General features: G+C 36.1%; 1 protein-coding gene across 6 annotated transcripts in view; it reads right to left on the bottom strand.

Annotated features, from left to right (window-relative positions):
- Window positions 1-327: 327 nt before the first annotated feature.
- ckn (caskin) overlaps window positions 328-22,561 on the bottom strand; it is a 213,767-nt gene continuing 191,533 nt past the window's right edge. For 5 of the 6 annotated variants that reach the window (XM_053751164.1, XM_053751162.2, XM_053751158.2 and 2 more), the window contains 9 exons: window positions 9,429-9,626; window positions 7,710-7,906; window positions 7,248-7,427; window positions 6,274-6,486; window positions 5,730-5,837; window positions 5,202-5,345; window positions 3,871-3,996; window positions 2,749-3,333; window positions 328-2,477 (listed from right to left, as the gene is read on the bottom strand). In XM_053751164.1, coding sequence (XP_053607139.1) covers window positions 2,199-2,477; window positions 2,749-3,333; window positions 3,871-3,996; window positions 5,202-5,345; window positions 5,730-5,837; window positions 6,274-6,486; window positions 7,248-7,427; window positions 7,710-7,906; window positions 9,429-9,618 — 2,022 coding nt within the window. In that variant the 5' untranslated portion in view covers window positions 9,619-9,626 and the 3' untranslated portion in view covers window positions 328-2,198. The remainder of the gene's footprint in view (window positions 2,478-2,748; window positions 3,334-3,870; window positions 3,997-5,201; window positions 5,346-5,729; window positions 5,838-6,273; window positions 6,487-7,247; window positions 7,428-7,709; window positions 7,907-9,428; window positions 9,627-22,561) is intronic. The other variant, XM_053751159.2, reaches the window with a different exon arrangement.

Genomic DNA, 22,561 nt, shown 5'->3' with positions numbered 1-22,561 from the left:
ATAAATGGCTCAACTAGTTGTGCCGTGGGGTTAGTAGAAAATCTATTATAGAGATAAATAATTGTTAAATCGGAGTACGAGTCCCAGATATTAACGCGTTCAAACAAACAACAAACTCTTCTGCTTTATTATATACCAGTTGCGTTAAGGGACTCCGCTGTCCTGGATGTGAATTTTGGGAAAAAAATACCCTTATTGCTATTCCAAGCTATATTTTACTTGTGTACCAAATTTTATCGAAATCCGTTCAGCAAATTTAGCGTGATTGAGTAACATCTTAAATAGAGGGATATGAACAAAAGGAAGGATGTAAATACAAAATTATAGTCAGATTAGATATTATAAATATATTTGTTCAGATAAGAACTCAACTATAAAATAAGTAAGGTGTTAAGCTGCCTGTCATAATCGTTAAATATTCCCTCGTCGTCACTCTGGAAAATTTTGACTAGTCGACGAACAAAACAAAAGTATCCCATTTTATTGATACCTACTTAATTTATAGTGTAATGCTAGCACCTTTCTAAAATTACAAAAGGGAGTGACGACGTTAGCATACATTTGCGTCTAAAAACACAAATTACCCAAGTTTTACCCTTCCTTAAATGGCAATAAGGATAAAAATGTATGCATTATAGACGCAACTGTATGAAATCAATAAGAAGGTAAGTATACAAAATTTCTAAATACGCGTTGTTACGAAGAATGTATAGAAAACACTGATGTCTATAATTTATTTACAGGATAAAGCTTAATTGTTATACTGTTATTGTAGTTTGACTTGTAGGTATTTATCGTACATGATGTTAGTTGGAACTAAGTTAGTAGGTACTAAACTAATTCTTTTCCGTAATCTTTGACTCAAAATATGAAAATAACATTCACCTAAAATACACTAAATTATCTTGGAATTACATTACATAGTAGTATTAATTAATAACCTCATAAATATAAGTACTTACATTGAATGTTTATTGAGTCAAATATTAGAATGAGAAAATAATGTTCTTCACAAAAATTTAATGTAATGTTTTTATATTTGTGGTTTTTCACGACATATTTCGTGTGTTTCATAAACAACACTGACACAATTTACTGAGTTGACACATTCTCCATTGTATTTCTATCATACTTGCACTAAAACAGACTCAAATTCAACAAAAATGAAGAACAAAAATTTTATAGAGTAGTAAATGTAGTCTCAATGCTTGGTCATTACGGAAAAGTAATTAACTTTATGGCCACTAAATATCACGCGTCTATCCGTAAATATTAACTTTAACAGAAAATTTATTGAAAACTACAAAAGTATTTTTGACTGATTCACATGTAAATAATGCATCTTAATGCAACGATATATGGTCTTATTTGCTATGTCGCAGTTTAGCTTCGGCATAAAATAAGATGGTTGACCGGTAGCAGATATATGGTGTTGCCAAAGCTGTGCGCATGATTCTGACGTCATAATATATAAAAAGCACGATTGTATGCATGGGCATCTTTCTTATGAAAAGTTAACATACAAATGTATATGAGGTCTTATCTCTATCTATATGTAGTTCTATGATACATTTATTATAATAACCCCTATGTCACACTATCACTAGACCTAATATTTTGTATAAATTCTAACTACGTCATACTACATCATACTCGAGTACCCTACAGTTACTGTACACGGAAATCTAACTATCGGGATATATTTCATCTATGTTATAATTTAAGTAAAACAATATTTACAAAGTTGCCCTTTTCATCTGTTTTGGATCCGACTATGTCTAATCATTATATCCCGATTAATTAAAGATTAATTATAACAAGGAACTAAACATTAAATATTAAAAAAGACAATAAAACACACAGCTCGCTTAAAAATAAATTTCATTGTAAATTCTTTTATCCATGGATAGTGTATAAAAATTTACTACGTCGGTACAAATGCTAAGGATATACCTAGAAAACTATTGTATATACATTTGCATCTGCAGGACGTGACGGATCATATGTAAAACATGTTACAGTGCTAAGCGTAGCATTTTAAATGCAAGATCAAAAGATTGCTTTCAAATATTGCGTATGTTCCCCAAGAGACACCCACCACAACTTAATTGGCCAATGATATTATCTTTGGAATTTCAACAGTACAAAAAGTATTCGAGTATAAAACGTTTATATTGAATTGGCTTCAGCCTCTAAAGTTAGGATTCTGTGAGTCCTTGGCGCTTTTCTTCTTCCAACATGGCGTCGAGTTCATCCGTTAGGTTGGCCAGCATGTTTCCTATATCGTTGAGGACGTCGACTGGTTCAGTACTTTTTCCTTCGTCCTTGTGTTCGGAGAGAGAGAGAGGCTGGTGCGGGGGGGGAGGCAGGTACTCCGCCGCGTGGGGGCGGCCTCCCACTTGGCCGCGGTTCTGTTTTATCGTGCCGGCGTTCTCGTTCGCGAACGGGATGCTGTCCGACTCTGTACTCGAGCTCGACTGTAATGGAAATTGGGCTTATGTTAGTAATTGATTCAAATTTTGGTTTATGGCATCCATGTTGGTTCGGAAAGCAAAAACTGGGTAAACAGCAACAAATCGTGAATTTTTTTTAACATCTTTAACGTGGCATTTTGTAAATCTCGCGGTTCTGACTAGTATTAGATTGAACACGGAGGTAATTAAACAGTGGAAAATAAATGGCCAGAATTTGGAATACCTTTCGCTAAAAAGACTTCTATCATAATATTAAAGTACAAAAGCAAATGACCTTAAAGCTAGCATCGGAGCCAGTCCTCAGCTTGTCCTCGTCGTAGCGACGCGGCGGCGAGGAGGGCGCGGGCGGCGGCGGCAGCAGCCCCGTGCTGTCCAGCGACACGCTCAGCGAGTCCGAGCTGGGGTACGCGGGCAGGCTCAGCGGCAGGCTCTTCTCCGGGTGGATCTCCACCGTCGTCTGCCCGAAGCGCGAGAACTGCGCGAACTGCGAGCTCTGCCGCTTCGGGGGCTCCGGCGGCGGCTTGCGAGCGACGTGGGGACTCGCCCCGTACGCCACGCGCTGCAAACGAGCCGAGTACGCGATCTCGTCGTACGCGTAATCTGGCGATTTGTCTCTGTACGCCGGTGTGGCTTGAATCTTTGCGACTGGCCGCGGTCGAACTAGCCCCCGCGGACGCGGCAATGTACCGCCCCCTTCGTATGCATTGTCGTTCGTAGGTGTTATGTCTCCATCGTCGTATGACCGCCGCCATTGTCCCCCGCCGTAGTAGAAGCCGGCTTCAGGTGAAAATGTCGTGTGCGACGTCCTTTCTGATGGATCTTCTAGACTTTCCAGTGACTTACCACGCGGGTGACGGATCTGTGGAAGTGGACATGGTTTGTAAGTTTACGGTTTACTTATACCTTAAAGGATATAATATAAAGTAATAAAGAAATATAAATAGAATTAAATTTTGCAAACATTACCTACATTACTGATTTACTTACACAAATAAATGTAATGATTAAAATACGTTGCAGAATTATTTGCAGTCTTACAGTTTCTTTTGTAAGTTAATATTATTTTCAAAGTTAATTTATTAGCATGCTGTGAAAATCGAATAAGTATAAGTATATACTTAAGTATCATATTTAAATTCATAAACATTACATAAATTTCATTACATAGGTACATTAGTTTTTTTATAAGTTATTATAATACATGCGAGTAATAAAAATGTGTATCAAATATTTTATAATCTACCATGCAGGCTTCAGTGACAGCTTTAGTAGAAAATACACAAAAATCACACGGTAACACTGGAATTCTACCACAACATCGGGTGCACAGAGATGCGAGTGCTTGGTGCGTCGAGAACAAACTTTCAAAAGTGTGCCAAAGGAGTTTGCCTCATACCTGTATGGGGACCAGATCTGTGCCACATAGGGGCGTTTGTCGAGCGTCAAAAGTTAGGTCGGGGGGTTTATGGTAACTTCTCGCGTGGGTCCAGGGCTGGTAATGGAGCTCCCTCGGATATAATTCCTTTAGCCGATTATGTCCAAGGTGCGGTTTGTGTTTGGAAAAGAAAAGAAAACAAAACATTCACATGCTGCTTTGGGCTAATGGATGGTGGATACAGCGGATGACGTGACGCCGGCGGAGTGTGGCAACACTGACAGTTCGTAGCATAATTGCACGAGTGTGAAAAACGATTTTTTTCAAACTTTTTCTAAGGTGAAATTGTGATCGAATTCTGATGACAATTGAAATCTGAATCAAAATATTTAATTGTGCATTTACGTTTCTCGGTACAGTTTAAATATATTGTGATTTAAAAAATTTAAATAAAGTGTCACAGTTTACCACATCCAACCAGCAAAGACAATGGCGATGGATATAGGTATAGACTTCTAGAAGTCTAAGCAGATTAAATGGCATGGGGCGACGAGAACCCATCGGGAAATTACATGATTTTGATAATTTTCAGTTGAAAATTCGTCATTGTGCCAATATAAGTCGAAACCGACTTCACTTTCCCACTATGTGTCCACATCTTTTCGGACAGCAAATAAACTATTCCAGCCAACTGTGCTATATTGTTCACGTGGGGCTAACGATAAAAGCCTTGAAGGCTCAAATTAATATAACCCTTTAATAAATTAATCAATAAAAAGCTACAAAAACGCTTTTTTTTTGTTAAAACAAGCGTTAGTTATACCGAATTAACAGTAAGTATAGAAATAAGTATGTTTGATATTCACTTTTTTAAGTGTTAAAAAAAATAAAATTAAAACATTTCATTGTCGTTACGTTATGACAATTGATGAGTGAGGTGGATTAAATAAAATAACTGAAAATTAAATAAATGTAGTTTGAAGTGATGCTTTTAAAAGAAAATTCTGTTTTGATAGAAGTAGAAACTATTTGCTTTCTAATCATTATCTAGAAAGTATTAAAAAGATTATGAAAGCGGATTTTTGCACTAAAAGAACTTTATAAGAATAAAAGAAGATTGCTCAGAAAATAATGATAGTTATTGATTTTATTACAATATCAGTAAGAAATATATGTATGGTAAAATATTAGTAAAAAAAAGACAATCTAACTAAATAAATATAAAATAAATCACCCTACTTCTCAGTTGTCAATAGTCCGCTCGCATAAAATTTGAGATTCTATCAGAATCTAAATTCTAAAACATCACTACAAACATTAAAAAGTTGAACATGCTTGTCTATGGTACTGACCTGGCCCGCTTGTAGTCTTGTGAAGTCCAATGACCCTTGATTACTGATGCTTCGTTTTCCCGCCCTAATATCCTTTACTCTCTTGATGGCCAGTAATATTTTCTTTTGGTGACCTAGACGGACTATGCCCATGTCTTCCAAATCCTGAAAATAAATAGATAATTAATGGCGATAATCACTATCACTATCGGCTGAAAGACCATGAAGTTACAGTTAAGATTGTCAGTTTGTAATGTAAGCTAGGACTCAAAGCTTCTGAATATAATTACACTATAGCACATAATAAAGTTCAATGTAATGTTTTTATAACTGTGCGTGCACTATAGTATATATGTATTTAACATTCAGTTTATGTACACAGCAGACGCTGGTTATTTTAAATGAAATTTCTTCCAGTAAACCCACGAGAGAATAAAAAAAGTATTTAAGTACTTATCACTACAAAGTAACTCGCCGCGTTTTGTTCCTAAGTTATATTCCTACCCAGCGGAGCAAAGCCGGCGGGCCGCTAGCTGCATTGTTATTTACCTCCCAAGCGAGTTGCGTGACGTCGAGCACGGTGCGGTAGCCCTGCGCCACCAGCGCCGGCCCGTACTCCTCCAGCCGCAGCAGCCGCAGCCATTCCTCCAGTGAGCCCTGCAATGTGGTATGATGTTACGTCATGTCTGTTTCTTCTTGTTACAGAGCCGTTGTTTTCTATGATGAATCAACTCAAAAGATGTAAACATTGTGGATAAAGAGAAAGAATGGTATCTCCACAGGTATTTACTTTGTTTCATTCAAGTTTAAGATATAGCACCAGTTTCTAGAACCGCTTCCAGTTTCAAGCCGTTTTGTGTCCCCAAAAACAGCTGATTTTTCTAACAAACATTTTCACCTTTTTTGCCAACCGTATGGTTGGCAAAAAAGGTGAATAATAAAATATATTAAAGTTTATTTAAGCGATGGTGTTAGATTAAAGACGTCAGCTTCATAGTATCCAAGAAATACATTGTTAGTGTTACGTTCCAAATAATGGCCACGACTCTCAGCCAAGACGAATACAACTAAAGGCATATAGAGTCAAACTCACAGGTATATAATCAGGGAGGTTATCAGGCACGTTCAAGTTGGCTAGTTCTGCCTTTAACCGCTTGCGGTGGTTGGGCTTCTTGATGCCGACGGCTGTGAGGTCCTCCGGCGTCATTCTGGTCAGTGTCGGCAGGTCGTAGCCGGCTTCTATGAAGAGTCGCGCGTACTCCTCCATTTGAAGGTCCGCCAACCAAGCGTGGATTATGTCCGCGTCCTGAAAATATTTAATAAAATTTATCAAAACCAGTTATTTCCTTGAGTAGAGAAATCTCTTTCCCTTTTACTCTATTTAGGATTACACGAAGTCGATTAGAACGATAAGGATCCTTGTTATTATCGCAAGATAGTAATTATAATGTTTAGGATGTCAGTTATGCTGAGTGGAGTTAGGTTGCGATGTCAGCTGAGCTGGTCAAGCAAACGATTTGATTTCTTACAGTTGCGCAAATGTAGCCCGCTCTCAGTGTCTTCACGTCTGTGGCATTTGTCTTGATGATTTACCACTGTACAGGTAGTTACCGCGGATCTACTATTTAACGCGGCAATTCTTTCAAAATTAAGTTGTAGTTTTGTGGTGTTTATATCTTGATTATGTGTATGGTCACTGCGTTGTATGATGCTCTAAATTCGTTTTTATCTAAATATTTCTGTAATTACCAGCGGGAACCTATAATTGGCTTCTTGTAACCCATTGATATATATCTAGTTTTTAAGAATGCAAATTGTTGGTTCTCCTTGAACATGTTAAAATAAATTAAAAAATAATAAAAATAGTAATGCTAAGGAGTAACGGAGTCTGGAACCATCTGGATGTAGAAGACGGAGATTTAATACCGATTTTTGATATAACTTACAGGCAGTCCTTTTGTGATCATAGCCCTCGTTCTCGCGTGTTTTCATGTATTTGTTTTGATGCTGCCGCTGTCTAGTGACGGAAGTAACAGAACTTAAAATCAGCAGACTTCAATAACTTACAGGCAGTCCCTGCGCGATCATAGCCCGCACTCTGTCAGCCGTGTCACCGCAGTGGCACGCCGCGTGGTGGTGGTGCGGCATCCGCCCTGACGCGCGGCCGCTGTCTAGTGACGCTGAGGAGTGACGGGAGCCGGAACCTGCTGAGCCCGATGAGGAACCGGGACTGTCACGGCCGGGGCTCTGAAATTACAAGGAGTTTTTAGGTTAATAATGGATGGCCTTTTGTGTGCACTGTTCTCATGGCCTATTTAAAACTCTATGCGTATCAGTTTTCAGCATTGAGCTTCGCTTTCTTGTCTGCAATATTATTATTGTCACAGTAATTTTGTAATATCAAGGATATTTTTTATTTTTTGCTGCCTGGTCTTCGCTGAAATAATATGTAGCGGTACAATACTCCTCCGCATGATGCCTACATAAAATTAAGCTTAGACCTTTTCTAAAATAAAATAGAAACCTCACCTGCGTCATATCGATGCCCTGGTCATCGCTTAGCGCTAACTGATGGTGGTAATAGACAGCAGCTTTGTGTGTGAGAGGTTGTGAAGGCGGAGGGAACGTGAACGTCCCTCCTCCAGCGGGACTCTTGCCCAGGGAGCCACTCGCGCCGCTGACTCCGGACACGCCGGACACCGTGCTCCCATAGTCTGAATGGTCGTCTGGAATGGTAACCAATAAGAATGATTATCCTTACATATTATAAAAACGTTATACGTTTCCGTGTCACGTCCGACAGATGTTATGTATGTATGAACGCGACAAATTCAAAAACTGCCAGACGGAATTTTGTACGGTTTACTTCTAATTTCCAAAATGGAATCCACTGTCAGTTTTGTTTATTACAAGTAAGAAAATCATTTTCAGTAAAACCATTATCGTGAGGAAACCTGCACACTGGTTGACTTTGAGTGTGCTTGCGACTACTTGCAAAAGATGGCGGTTGGTAGTCGTTAATGTCATGTGAAATACTTTTAAGGGATTTAAAATCTGACACCAGTATGAATACACTCGATACATATGAGAAGCAAAACTAACTTAAAACTACCTTATTACGAATTACATTACTGTCATTGTCTCATTATATGAGTACCTAATTAAATCTTAAAACTATACCTACCTAAAGTAAAACTCTTGGACGACATTTAAATATTTTCACTTAATCCCCTAAAGTTTTAATAGCTTCGTCGTATTGAATGTCCCATAATGATCTTATTATCGCGCAGCGAACTGAAGAATTCTTTGATTCGGTCGTCTAGACTTAATCTTTTACTTTTCTATCTAAGTCTGGGGCTACTACATTATCGGAAGATGCCAGAACGTCGACGAACGAATAAACACACTAGCATCAATCTCGGTTTCGATGTTAATTTTTAGCTATCATTTTCATAATTCATTTCTGATATCTCAACTAAGGTATATTTTATAACATAAGTTTTTTATAATAATACTTTCATGCATATTACATATGCGAAAAACTGTCTCTTACGCTATTAGAGCTTCTGCGCGACTCCCAATTTGCACTATTCAATTCTTAATCAATGTAGCACTTTGTTACATTAGTTTAAATTGTACATTAGAAATAAGTAACTATGATAAAACAAATCATTTATCGTCTTCGGAAGACAAAATGTTGCAATTAGCTTAATAAATTCAAGTCGCATTAAACCAGCCGCTTAAGGGGAGTGTAGCATGACCTGAAAGACCTTTTAATTAGAATAATTTATACCGTGTTGACTCAACATTACTGGCAGTTTAACTTAACTGACTACTGTTGAGATAACCGGTTGAAAGTTGACTGGGTACTACAAATGTGATGAGAACACAACACAGTTTAAATATTTATTTGATAAATTAAATAATTTGCTTTGCGGATTTTGGGTATTCATATCATACATATTTTAATTATCGCGGGAGATTTTTTGATTGATTGATTTTATCTATTATATTAGCTAGGACATCTTATTACCTCTTGCATATGTAATGGAGTAAAGGTTGGCAAAGCTGCTTCTCAAATTAAATATAATACTTACCCTGCGAGTACGGGGAATACCCTATTATGACTAGAAGGTCTTATCTCTGGTACGTGAGGGGTACTTATATCTAAAGGTTGTGGGTTGGGCTCCTCGCATGAGGCTTAGCCCTGAATGACGGTTCTTAAGGTGTCCATCTAGACTATCTTACCTCTGGTATGTGAGGGTGTATCTGGAGGTTGTGGATAGGGCTGTTCCTCGCACGAAGCATAGCCCTGGGAGCCGAAGCTGGAGCCCGAGTGGCGATGTTGGGGGGTGCCGAACGCGTCGCCGGGGACCGCGGGAGGGGGCACGCGCTTCGCTGTTGCGGTCTTCCCCGCGCCGCTCCCCCCGCGTGACATTCCGCCCACTGGAATAGAGAAAGAAATGGAGTTAAGAAAATTTTATGTCAACAGTGTTTTGGCTATAACTCTTATAACTTGTTAACACTGTTCCTAAGGAAAATGGGGAGCCATAGCGCAGAACCGAAGACTGGTGTTCTCTCGTTTCGGAGGCTAAGATCCACTTTGTGGTCACTGGGCTCCCAATAAAACAGTGCGTTCGCTATTTGATTCATATAAAAGCAAAACCCTCGTGAGAAAATTTCTTTTGTAAATTAATAACCAAATGAAATAAACATTTCTGAAACCACTCCTTACATTCCGTCATTTTCGCTATAAATTGTGATAGCGATAACAATCAAAATAGCGGGAACATCGCACATTTTTCAAGGAGAAACGCCCAAGGTTCGTGTAAAGTTGGCTCCGACCCAGCCATTCGGGTCACTATAGCCAAATTATCATTCACATTAAGGGCGCTAAACTAATTAGTGGACTTGATAACCGAAACTTCAAATTAACAATATGGAAAGGTGCTATACCTATTAGGGCACCGTATGTACGTATACCAATAAGAGTAACTTTCACGCGTAGTTAAAGTACAAGATGAGTAGGACAGTGTATACACCTGAACATGAACTTGTATGCTAGCGTGGCCTATATAGGCCAATGGCCTATATTACCCAAATAATACTTTTGCATATATGTATTGTATATGTATTGCATTCGTTTATCTGTAATTATAGATTTAAGTTAATAATTAAATAAATAAATTGATTATTTGTTATATAATTATTATGCATGTAGGTACAGTACAGATACAGCAGCTTTTGAAAAAAGCCGTATTAACTACTTAGAAGACGCATAATTACCTAATTACAAGATTTAAAACAAGATTGGATACTTTTCATCATTTGGAAGAAATTTATCATGAGACCTAAAATTCAGATTGAAAATCCGTACAGATGGTGAAACCAAAGCGATCAATCTTTTGGAATGAAACCAAACGCTGTTATCGGGTTTGGACAGAGTCTACAATCAGTAAAGGGTGGGTGTAGTTGGGCTAGCTGCCCAGGGCGGTCAAAACAAAAGGGCACCTCAAATTTGCATTCGACTTTTTTATGCATGGCTGACACCTAGTTTTTCAGATAGTTAGACACAAAATGGCGGAAAGGTGCGACCGGTACACCTGTGAATAACCTTTTTTGGTCGCTCAACACATGGCCGTCATAGAATAAGACAGTTTTGTACACGAATTTTAGAGGTTTTAGAGGCAGTTTTCTATTTATAGAAGAATTAAGGCAACATAGGAAACTTTGTTATACTTTCTGCCAAAATCCTTTACCTAGTGTAGGAATTTGCTTTTACTTTTCGCTAATAAATAAAAGAAATTGATAAAAATGTGACGGTGGCTAAGTATGCATACATGTAGCCTCTTAAAGGGTGCCCCATGCAAATATTGCCCAGAGCGCGTATATATCGTGTATATATAAATCGGACACTGTCTACAATATCAAGATGAGTAAGTAACTTTCGCCGGAGTCTATAAAGACGGATAATTCTGTAATAAAGCAAAAAGTTCATCAATCACGTCCTACCCGCTCCGATCGAACGTCAATTTGGATATGCGCGATATTGACTGACTTGTAATGGCGACCGATAAACTAATGACTACAGTCAAGGCTCCTGCCAAAATATCTAATTTAGGTAAGTATAAGGAAAACTTTTACGTTAGGAACCAGTTCGGAATTCGAAGGGTTTTGAAAAACAGTGTCCTTTGTTTTAAATCTGGTGTACTTACTTAAACGTGGTTTGAGTAAATAAAAACCACTATAACTTACCCGATATTAGCTACTATATTCTACCATATTTTAACTGTTTATTGGTATAGTTTAGTAGGAAAGTTAGCACTCGTTCGTGTTGCATAGCCGTTTACATACATGATGCTTTAGTGCTGTTTCAATTGACGCGTGGAAATATTTTATTTACAATAAAACAATTATGCAATTGTGTATATATTAAACGGGTACCTATAATATACTCAGAGAACTGTAAAAGAAAATATCAATTAATCGCGACGATGCGCTTTTGATGGAACATTTTACGAGCCAATGAAGCCGTTGCTAAAGTAAACAAATCCTTCCCCCTGGAACTCTTTCGCAAACCGTAAACAAGGGAAATAATTTAAACGTGTTTTTTACTGTGAAACCCACCAATCCCAACGGTACCTTTGTTTTAGTAATAAAAACACGATTTATATTCTGTACGTCGTGTTCCGTAAGATTTTAAAGTAATGCTTGATAACGCAAATATTTTAGTCGATTCGATGTTCGGCTTTCTTTTATGATGAGAATTTATGTGGTCAATTACATGCACGCAATCATTGAAATATGAAAGCCCCATAACATATAATAATAAAAAGTTCCGTATGCAAAGTGGCGTTCGAAGCAACAAACGCATTGCTTGCCGTCATAAATATAAGGTCTAATGCTCATTTGGCCCTAAAGATTCGACCCAAAAAGTAATGACCATTGCACGTCATGTCCATTGTCTATACGACCTCCCTAAAACATTAAATTCTAAATGCCACAATTTTTTGAATCTTTCTATTGATTGCACATTTATTCTATTATTTAATTTAAATACAAGTAATCTGGAGAGCCCAGTTGCTAATTGCAACCTTTGACAGTTATTTAAAGAAAAATACAGTATTATAATACTAAATAGAGATAGTTTTTTAATAAATGAGCACTGGATCAAAGTAAGAAGGTTATGAGTACCACGTTTGTTAAGAGATCCACAGAGTAATGAATGACGTCGACTTTTGGAGATCTACTGCAGTACTAGAATGAACACCTGTATAACTTAAACTATACTTAAACTTCTCAGAATTCTATTAGGACTCTTCATTTCATGCCCCGTTCTCAAGCAAGTACTTATGTAGTTACTCAACAATTTTATTTTTTACAACTATAACGAAACAGGCTTCGTTATATCAAGTTATGTGGCGCCAAGAATTATGTAACTAGCTATAATTATTACTTAGTTAGTACTATGTTCGATAGTTGGCTATGCTAGAGCTAATATTATATTTATTATCAAGTAAGGTGACCGTAAATACCCAATGATTGTTGGGTACAACCTGTGAGATCAAACTGGACCATTTTAATTGTCTTCACATCTTTATTTATGCAATATTTCTGAGAAAATCTTCAAGAATGGTACTTAGCAATAATGTTAGCTCCTCTTGTTATTTTTGTAATGGCTATTCGATTCCAATGGTATTCCATGAGAGCTAAAGCGAACAGAACCTCACTTTCGAAAAAAAAGTATGTAAATGTACGCAGATTTGTTTTTTTTTTTGAGATTCGGTGCCGTAATAAAAATTGCTAAGAAATTCAAAATACAACCAGAAAAGAAACAACACTTTCGAATTTGAGCGATAATGTTCACATCCCCTTACTATCCGACTGCATTCGACCAGAAAGGTGTATGTTTTCTTTCACTCACAGAAAAGCAAGTTGAAAGCTTAGGTAATGTCAAATAAATATAATAACAATCATAACCCTGATGTATTTAGTAACGGACAAGAATGCTGAATGCATCTCTGTCAATTAACTGCGGCTCTTTGTACAATTAACGTTCGAGGCTATCTGCAACATTATGTCATTTGGACTTGGTGTTGAATTCATCCCAAGCAAAATATATTCTCAAAATAAATGGTCTTCGTGATTTTTGCTCTAGGAGTAGTCGGGCGTGAGTTGCAGCTGACTGTCAGATTACATTGTTATAAATATAAACTGTTTTAAAAGTTCATCAAAATTAACTGGCAGCTCTCTCTCGCGATCTATAAAAGCAATAACAAATACTAAAACTGGTTATACCTATATTGCTTGTTAATTATGCCAATCGCTTTGAACTGATCGACAATAAATGCAATGAATAAGAATTTTATCACCGCCATTTTCTTTGTGTTTGTATACATTGGTCATAGACAAAACAACATCGAAAGAACACATTTGTTTGAAATTCAAAAACGTTCCACTAAATTATAACGCGTTAGAGAATTGAGATTGTCTATTCACAGATGCTAAGCAAGCGTGAAATTGGAGTCATACCGGATTGTTCGCACGGTGTCTGCTACAAAGGAGATAGGTTTACGGTTAGGGTTTATGCCCAATATTTGCCCAGTTTCTTCCCAAAAAGTGGGGCGCAAACCCAACTCACGTAGGGGTTTACGCTCGTCTGTTTGGGAACAAGTTGGGTAAATACTGGGCATAAACTCATCTCTGTTTGCGGATATATGGCAAATGATAGCCATGTTAGTAGACGCTTGTTAGCTCGAACGAGCATCTCTTTTGTTATCGTCTTAAAAATAGCATAGGTATACTGCCCTTGAGAGCCTTTATGAGTAGAACATTATGATTGCACACTTGAGATCTAGGTACATTGAATTACTTCACATTCAACTGCTTATCAAAATTTATGTGAGTTCTTGAAAAAATATGTTTCTATGGTAGCTTTCAAAAATAGGTTATATTATAACGAACTATTGATTAGGTAAATAAATTACAACAGTCCATCAAGAAGAGTTTGTTCTATAACTAAGCTGTACATTTTCAACTTGAAATCACTTCTACTTTATGATTCGTTGAAGGAAAATTTACTTCCAGGAACTAGTTGGCTTGGTATTGTTTATGCTTTCCAGTTAGAATTATTTTCTTTATTTTAGTAGAGCTCGCCACTAGAAAAACCTAATACCCAGCTAGGTTTGTAGACTATCTTCGCCGTGGAAGTAATGTATCTTTACAAATATGCAGCAATTAAAAATTATTATACAAATTATTATACACTCTTTGTATTGCAATTTAAAAAAATGGATTTCACCGCATCCGTTGACTTGATTGTATAGTATCGACTATTATATAGTACTTTACTTTTTGGTAAGGAGTTTAAATTGTTGTTTACTTAATTAATATTTTGTAGAATCTAAAAGGATGAAAAGTTAATCGACATTGAGTATTTTCTTAATTGTCTGGGTTAAGAAGCCAGATTTCGTCCAGATATGTTTCACATAGGTATAGTAAGCACTGTGATTTAAATTTGACAGCTGACCGGATATGTCCCAATTTGACCAAAGACAACACAGCGTTGTTAGAACCTAGGTGTAATATGCAGGTATTAAGAACCTTCAAACAATTTACGCGTCTCAAGATATTACTCACTCTTAGGTATCTCAAATTTACGCGTACACCGTAAAAGGACGGCCGTTATCTGTAGTCCTGACTAATTGTCGGAGGACAATGGACTTAGGCCTGACTTTCACTACGACTAATGGAGTTGTTTAAGGAAAAGTAATAAACAGAGTTGGCTTTGTGGCTGGATTGTGTAGCTGAAGTACCTAATGCATGCATAATGTATTAATCAAAGATGAACAAAGTAAGGAATTAAGTTTATTATTAAGTTCTATGGAATGAATGTCCGAGGTGAAATCATCATGCATTTATTATACAATTACATTACAATCTTGCCAATTTTGTAGTTTGAATTACGTCGAAGCCTACTTGCAATTGGTCGCTACGTCGCCCTTTACTGCTTAACCAGAGGTGAATCTTGCCAAATAATGAAGTGGAGTTCTCATTTTTAGGTAACTACGTAATATTTTTTTAAATTAATCTCTATTGTAACACTGCTGTGTTGGGCAAAGGTGTCCCCATCGCCTTCCAATCCATTCTATCACATCCAGATGTGATCCAGAGAAACTGCGACTGGAACCTTTTTCGAATTTTAAATCGTTTCTCTACATAGTCAGTAATTTTCCTCTATTTCGGTCAACTGGAAGACGCCACTTGTTGGCTACACGCATTTTTTTTCCTAACCCTTATTGTCCCACTGCTGGGCAAAGGTCTCCCCTACCCGTCAGGCCTTCAAGCATAGATTAATAAAAAAGAAAACGCTAGAAATGCTATCGTGATGCATTTGGACACCAGTCCATTTAAAGCCCGTGTACACTGGCAAAGTAACGCGTGCGAATATGGAATCCGAATTGAAATCCATACGAAAAAGTGAACGCACACGCGTTACGCAGTGGATACCAAAAATGCATCGGCTTTCAGTTTGTCAGCTTTGCGTCCTAATCTATATAAGATATAATATTTCTATTAATGCAAACCCAACTATAAACATCAGGTACTCTCAGAATAAACGGACGAGATTATGCTTTTGCTGTAAGAAAATATTCTAGATATCTGGAGACATTGAGATTGTGGTAATATCGTAAAACAGTTATTTTACCGTGGGTTTTGCATGTGATATCAGCACCTTATCACTCAGCTTTATACCGCCTGGGTGGCGTTATTACTTGAAACTTGAAATGGACTGTATTAGACTAGTCAGTTAGATCGCCTATTTATTGACAATTTCCTTTTGCTATTAAGTATGATAAAAACTAAATTTACTTAGTAATGGTAATGTTTATTTTTAATTTTAATGTCTTACAATCTCCAATAAAGTTATTTGCTTGTGACAATAAATAGCTAAAAGTTCTAGAATTAGCCTGATCGTCAGAAACCTTGAGTCAGTGATCAACACGGAGTACGTATATATCATAGACAAAAGAATAGTATATACTTATACGAGTATACTAATACTATATTTAACACGTCGTGGTGATTAACGATTGGGTACTACAGCCATTTCTAGGGTTTTGGTTTAATTCACGCTATGCTGTTTTCAAGACGTACCTAATTATAGTTCAGAAATGTATTGATACATTATTTTGGGTGAGTAGTAGGTATCATATTTAGAAAATAAACTCTTTAAAAGCAAATTTAATTTAAAATTAGATTTTAATTTTTTAAACACTTGCAACTTTTCGTCACGGATTTTATTTAGGTATTGTTTAAACAACTTCCGCTGTCATAATTTATACTACCCGCAATAATTTTCTTTTCTTCTAATTAGTATACACACACTAGTATTACTGGCCAGTAACATCATTTCCTTAGTACCTATTGTTCTGTTATTTACCAAACACACAAGTCCCGAGAGTACAGTTCATATTTAACTAGGGTGTTGAATGTGGTGTCTGTTTGTAAACTATATCAGCCATTAGTGGATACAATTTAGGTACCTACCTATTATATAGATATTATGTATTTTGTTGTGGAAATTTGCATAGATATACAAGAGATCTTGTGTACCGTCGTTGTATTTTAATAAAATTGTATGGGAAAAGATGCAGATTTGATATTAAGCATTTATTGATTCTTTCCTAAGTTAATATTTTGGTAAACTTCCGATGCATTGTAGCAGTTAAATTTGACATTCACTTTAAGAAAAACATAAAGAGCGCCATTTGTCTATACGACAGTTAAAGTCAACGTCAAATTTGAATGATGCAACTCACCATTAAATCTCATTAAGTTAACCTACTCGTATATGTCGTTAAATACTATTTTTAAACATGAACGCATGACTGACTGAAAAAGTAGAAACAAAGCCTGGGGAAGAAAGAGCTTATGGAAAATATCAGAGAAGATAAGTACATACAAAAAGTTACGTGATGAACTCATTGCCCTTCTCATAATGTAAAATATCATTTTAACGATGGCGCCCCAACAGCTTGTAGCTATTGCTAGTAATTATTTGTTACAGAGTCCGACGAAAGTGGACTTTCACTTTTAGGGCCCATTTCAATGATTTCTTCCTCACATAAATATTAGTAGCTTTGACTTGGGAAAGGAAATTTTAAATTGGACATTACGGATACATTAAAACTCGAATAATGTACATACATGACTGCAACGATTCTCAATCTTTTTTGAAGATGAAAGTCATTTCGAAAGCTAAAGCTAAGCATTTGGAGCCCTAAATTAAAACTTATTATGTGTACTGACGTAATAGTTGACAGGATAGATATAACGACATCGATGTTTGAAAATAATTAAAATTATGTGAAAAAATATATCCCCAAAGTTTTTTTTCAATTATTAATTGGAATAACAAGTAATGCTAACAAAAAGAAAATAGATTTGTCCGGGCTACAACAGAAGCGGACGTCACGTTGGACTCTGTCAGCTTGTTGCTCACCCATTGATCTACCCCACATAGCAAGACATCGAAACATTGAGTAGTCGACGTCAAAACACGCGGGAGCAATCCTCTAACCAAGATGCGAACTCATGATTCACCGCATTGGCGTTGTAAACCCTAACGCTGAGCCAAACCGAACTCGAAAGGAATGACGAAATTAAAATTATCATACCATGCTTGTCGATTACAACGCCATCTGTTGATAATTTTTTGTATCAAAGTATAATATATAATATTGATATTCGATTTCAAAATTTAAATTTGCTCGTCGTCACGTCATCAATTTTCATTACAGTACCTAGATTTTTTTTGTTTACTAAGCAATAGGCACTTAATGGAGCTTAATTTTTTTATTGATATGCTTCTAAAATTAATTATTTCCTACTTTTTCTGATTCCAGTTTATACAATAAAGATACTCTTCAGTGAACTACCAAAACACTATGGATATAGTATTTGTGTGAACAAACAGGATTAGCCACATGTTAATTGAATCAACAAGGGCATTTTGTTACTTCATTTTTTCACAACTGATAAAGCTAGAACCCTTACTCAAACCCGAATCACCTGTTTAATTTTTTCCCGCGCACGGAACCAGCATTTCCTTCACATGTCGTCGGAATTTTGTTTATTAGATAGTGTCACGGCGATGTCACGGAGACGATCAGATACCGTGAGAATTACCGGTTATTTATCTGTGGTTCTATCTGAGCAAGGAAGTGAGATAGAATTATGTGCGGTGGACAGCGTCCGACAACTGACAAGAAAGACCGCTTTCCCCCCTATTTGTAGGAGGCAAATGACAGAAAAATAAGACATTATATACTCGTAGAATCATGTTCGAAATGTGAAGATATATACAAACTTAAAATTAGTAGGAAAACAGTTCTTACTTTTTGTTTTATTTGTTCAAACTTTATTTACCAAGATGGTAGAAAGGACGGACTTCATGCTAAAAACATGCCTCATACGATCCTACGGTAAAACAAGGTATAAATTGTAAAATTACTTCAGAACAGTTACACCGCACTGAAACAAAACAATATTATCGGAAAGTTACGGTTGTTTACAGCCTCCTGGGAGCGCAATGAAGGGAAACATGGAAAATTTTCTACCGCTAATATTCTTATTAAAACGTGAACCGTTTAAATTTGGTAATTTATTAAAAATTCGTGTGGTTACTGTGGGTCTACAGTAGCCATGTCACCCTCAAAATTGTTAGTTTATATAGCGCTAATGTGCTGGTACATACCTATGCGCCTTAACAAGTAATTTCTCGAAAAATATTTTGTCTCTTAATGAAGCGTGAGAAGCCATCAAAAATGGAAGACGGAAGCTTTAAAGATAATATAGTAATTAATTGTTTGTAATGATCCTTGCCGCATCTTGTAAAAAGCATAAATTTTCAACTGGTGTCCAGTTAATTAGATGGTACCAAGTTACTTTGATAAGAAGGCGATAAACAAAATAATAATTAATAGAAATCCTCATTAGGACCTTATTATGTTTGATTTTATTCCGTTGTATCGTGAGAAAAAAATTACAATACGAGTAGGTAGTATAGTTATGTGTCTCGTAACCGTAACAGAGTATAAGTATAATTAAAAATAATTGATTTATGTGATTGAAATGAAACATGTACCATGATATTTGTAGGTACTTATTACTTGTTCTAACGATTTACATAAAATACTTATAGATACACTAAGTATCTACAAATAATATATTTTAGGCAGGTGGCAGTGTTATAGTGACCGATAAACAAATAGAAAGTCTGAAAGTTACGCGCTTGCTTTTCCAAAATGCATAGAAACTATAGAATGAAATAAAAAAAAAAACAAAAATATAGGTGGGAAACTTGCGTTCCATTTAGTTAAGGCTGCGTTCACTCACCAAATTAATGAATAAGCCCATTTACAAAATTGCTAATTACCTGACCGTTTAATGAGGTCGCGCGCCCGCGGCTACGGGGGTTATTTTAATTACATTTTTAATTTTGTCGAATAATGCCGTGCGAATTTATCTCAGTTTGGTTATAAATTACGCAAGTTTATTGTTGGTAAATTGCAAGATATGGACGATAATTTTTGGCGATTCTAAAGTTATGTCAGGTAAGTTTGACACTATTTGTAAAGAACTATAATGTTTAAGCATCATGTAAAATATAAAATATTATATATACATACTTGCCAGACTACTAGTAAGGCTATTAAAGTATGTATGATAGTAAAAATCGACAAGTTATACATACTGTATTTCACTATGTAGGTACAATAAAACGAATTCCCTATCTTTGCAATTCGTACGAAGCTACAATCCTGCATCCACTAAGTTTTAGCTCACGATAATCATGCAAAACTTGTGAGAACTTCGCGATAAGAATCCACGATAATTTTTCAATGCAACTATATATCATTGCAGTAATTCAATGGAAGATAATATTACTATTGTATCCTAGAGATCGTGATTCATTTTAAGGTTGTATCTACACGTTGGGTCGGTTGTGTAAGTTTGCTTTATTTATTTCTTTACAAACTTATATTTTAGTGAAGAATTTATAACTAGATGTTGCCCGGAGCTTCGCTCCCGTGGCAATTTTGGGATAAAATATATTTTATCCCAAAATTCCCACGGGAGCGAATAGGCTATAGCCTATTAGCAATCGTGTATAATGTACCTTTCAAATGGTGAAAGAATTTTTGAAATCGGGTCGGTAGTTTCGGAGATTACCCGCCTCAAACATACAAACTTACAAAATCACAAACGCTTACCTCTATATAATAATAGTATAGATGACCGGGTAGGCCAACCTCATCTATATATTTTTAATTTCTCAGCAATGACCTGTCTGTCTGTAAACGCTAGCACGGATTTTCATTCACAATAGATAAGTATTGTGATTCCTGAAGAACGTTTAGGTGTTCAATTTATTATGTGTTTACTCGAGCAAAGCCGAGACGGGCCGCTAGTGTTGTAATGAAATTTTCCCTTTCTACGATAAAAGAAAAATCATCGGCAGACTGAACGCACGACCTAATAGGGCTTTTATGAGTGTTCAAATTGGCGATTGATGTTAATTGACGTTGAATATCCAATAATAAAACATTGAGAACATTCGTGGTAAGCAATTAAATTATTGTTCAATAAATAACGATTAAACAATTCTGTTGTATCGAATTAATGCGGACCGTTTTATCGTAATCGATTGCAACTCACTTTATAGTCGCCGATCGCTTGTAAATATCGATTTATTACATTCATACATGCCATATAAGGCTCACAATTGTTATAACATTAATTTCTTGCAAGAAAAATATTATATTTATAATTTTCACTTGAAATACGTAGAAAATCTGAAATCGCCGTAGTTAGAGAGTAGTAAAGCGATTAATTTATTACGTGATGTTGGCTTCATTGTCGGCAACTTACCTGCAATAAAAAAAGAATTGGTCAAAATTACATTATTACAAGATAAAAATTATCTCTATACATTATGAGCAAAGTTACGAACAAAACCAAAAAAGATTTTATTTTGTTATTTTTGATTTTATTAAAATAGTAATTATCAAAAACGCAACATGTCATCTGTACAATAGTGGACTTATACTTCAACCGAAAATCTGTTTTAGAATGTAATACATACTTAATAGACAAATAAATATGAATAAGTATGCGTAAGACGGCAATTATAACTTTTTTGAAGTCACATCCTAGCCAAGATAAAGTAGAACAATATTAAAACCACAAATCATTCAATAGTTTAGAATACAAATGCATATTATAATGTGGTGATCGGATCTAAATGGTCGTGACTAGCCACTGGGTCAAGAAGGTCTATTAAATTGTAATGGTTTACCGTCCTATAAGCAGACTGTACAGTCTACAGCACAACCTAAACAAATTGATTGCAAATTCACCGATATTGCCAACGCACAGAAGTCCTTGCAGGGTAAGTTAAAGTTAAATTTTTTTCGTAACTAAGTATATACAATTTTTTTTACCTTCATATCGTGTCTGTCTGTCTATACGCAATAAACTCAAAAACTATCTTCCACGATGATTTCACAATTTAAGTTTTACCCGAGTGAAGTCGGGACGAGCCGCTAGTCAATATATAAAACATAAAATAGTGGGAGAACTAGGCCGTTCCTCAGAGTCTTGTCTTGATGAGGACCTAACATCAGGGCACTGGTATTCTGCGGATGTCAATGGCAACCATAGCAGACGATTTCTCGGTCTCAATGTTGAACTCGGGTGACTGTGTCTAATAATTGTACAAGAAGCATTGAAGATCAAAAGATTAAACATGGTTTCAAGATGTTTTGATGTCTTTTCATACTTGATTTGTCAATGTTTAGAATTGCCTACTTATGTTTTGTATAGCGTCTGGCTTTCGTTGTATTTGTACAGCAGTAACTGTAAAATATTGTATATAGACAACTTGTAGGTTAGGAATTTTGGCGCCAATATTTAACCAGTGAAAGCGTATCATTTCTATGGCCCAAAGCAATGTTTATTGTTGGATGCTTAAAACTTGTCCAAGAATTTTACTAGTACGTAAAAAAAAGAATATAAATATGAGACAGGTGAACATGCCTTTGCGAATCATATTTTCGTAACCAATCTGTATTAGCAAGTCCCTCATCTTCATGCATAACTTTAAGTTGTCAATAATTTTACTGTTATAAGCGTAGTTTAGCTACAACATTTTGACTTTTGAGGTCATCACTTGCCTCTGAACAGGTTCTCGAATTGTGAATTAATTCAATAGGATTGACCCCTATATTGTCTTTGACTTGGTTAGGTTGTTTTTTGGGAAACAACTTATAAATGTTGATTAGAAGATTGAGTATCTTCTAGTGTATGACATAATT

Source organism: Plodia interpunctella, chromosome 11 (genome assembly GCF_027563975.2).
Source record: "Plodia interpunctella isolate USDA-ARS_2022_Savannah chromosome 11, ilPloInte3.2, whole genome shotgun sequence".
In the NCBI taxonomy this organism is placed as follows: domain Eukaryota; kingdom Metazoa; phylum Arthropoda; class Insecta; order Lepidoptera; family Pyralidae; genus Plodia; species Plodia interpunctella.
This window is presented reverse-complemented; position numbering and strand designations above follow the sequence as displayed.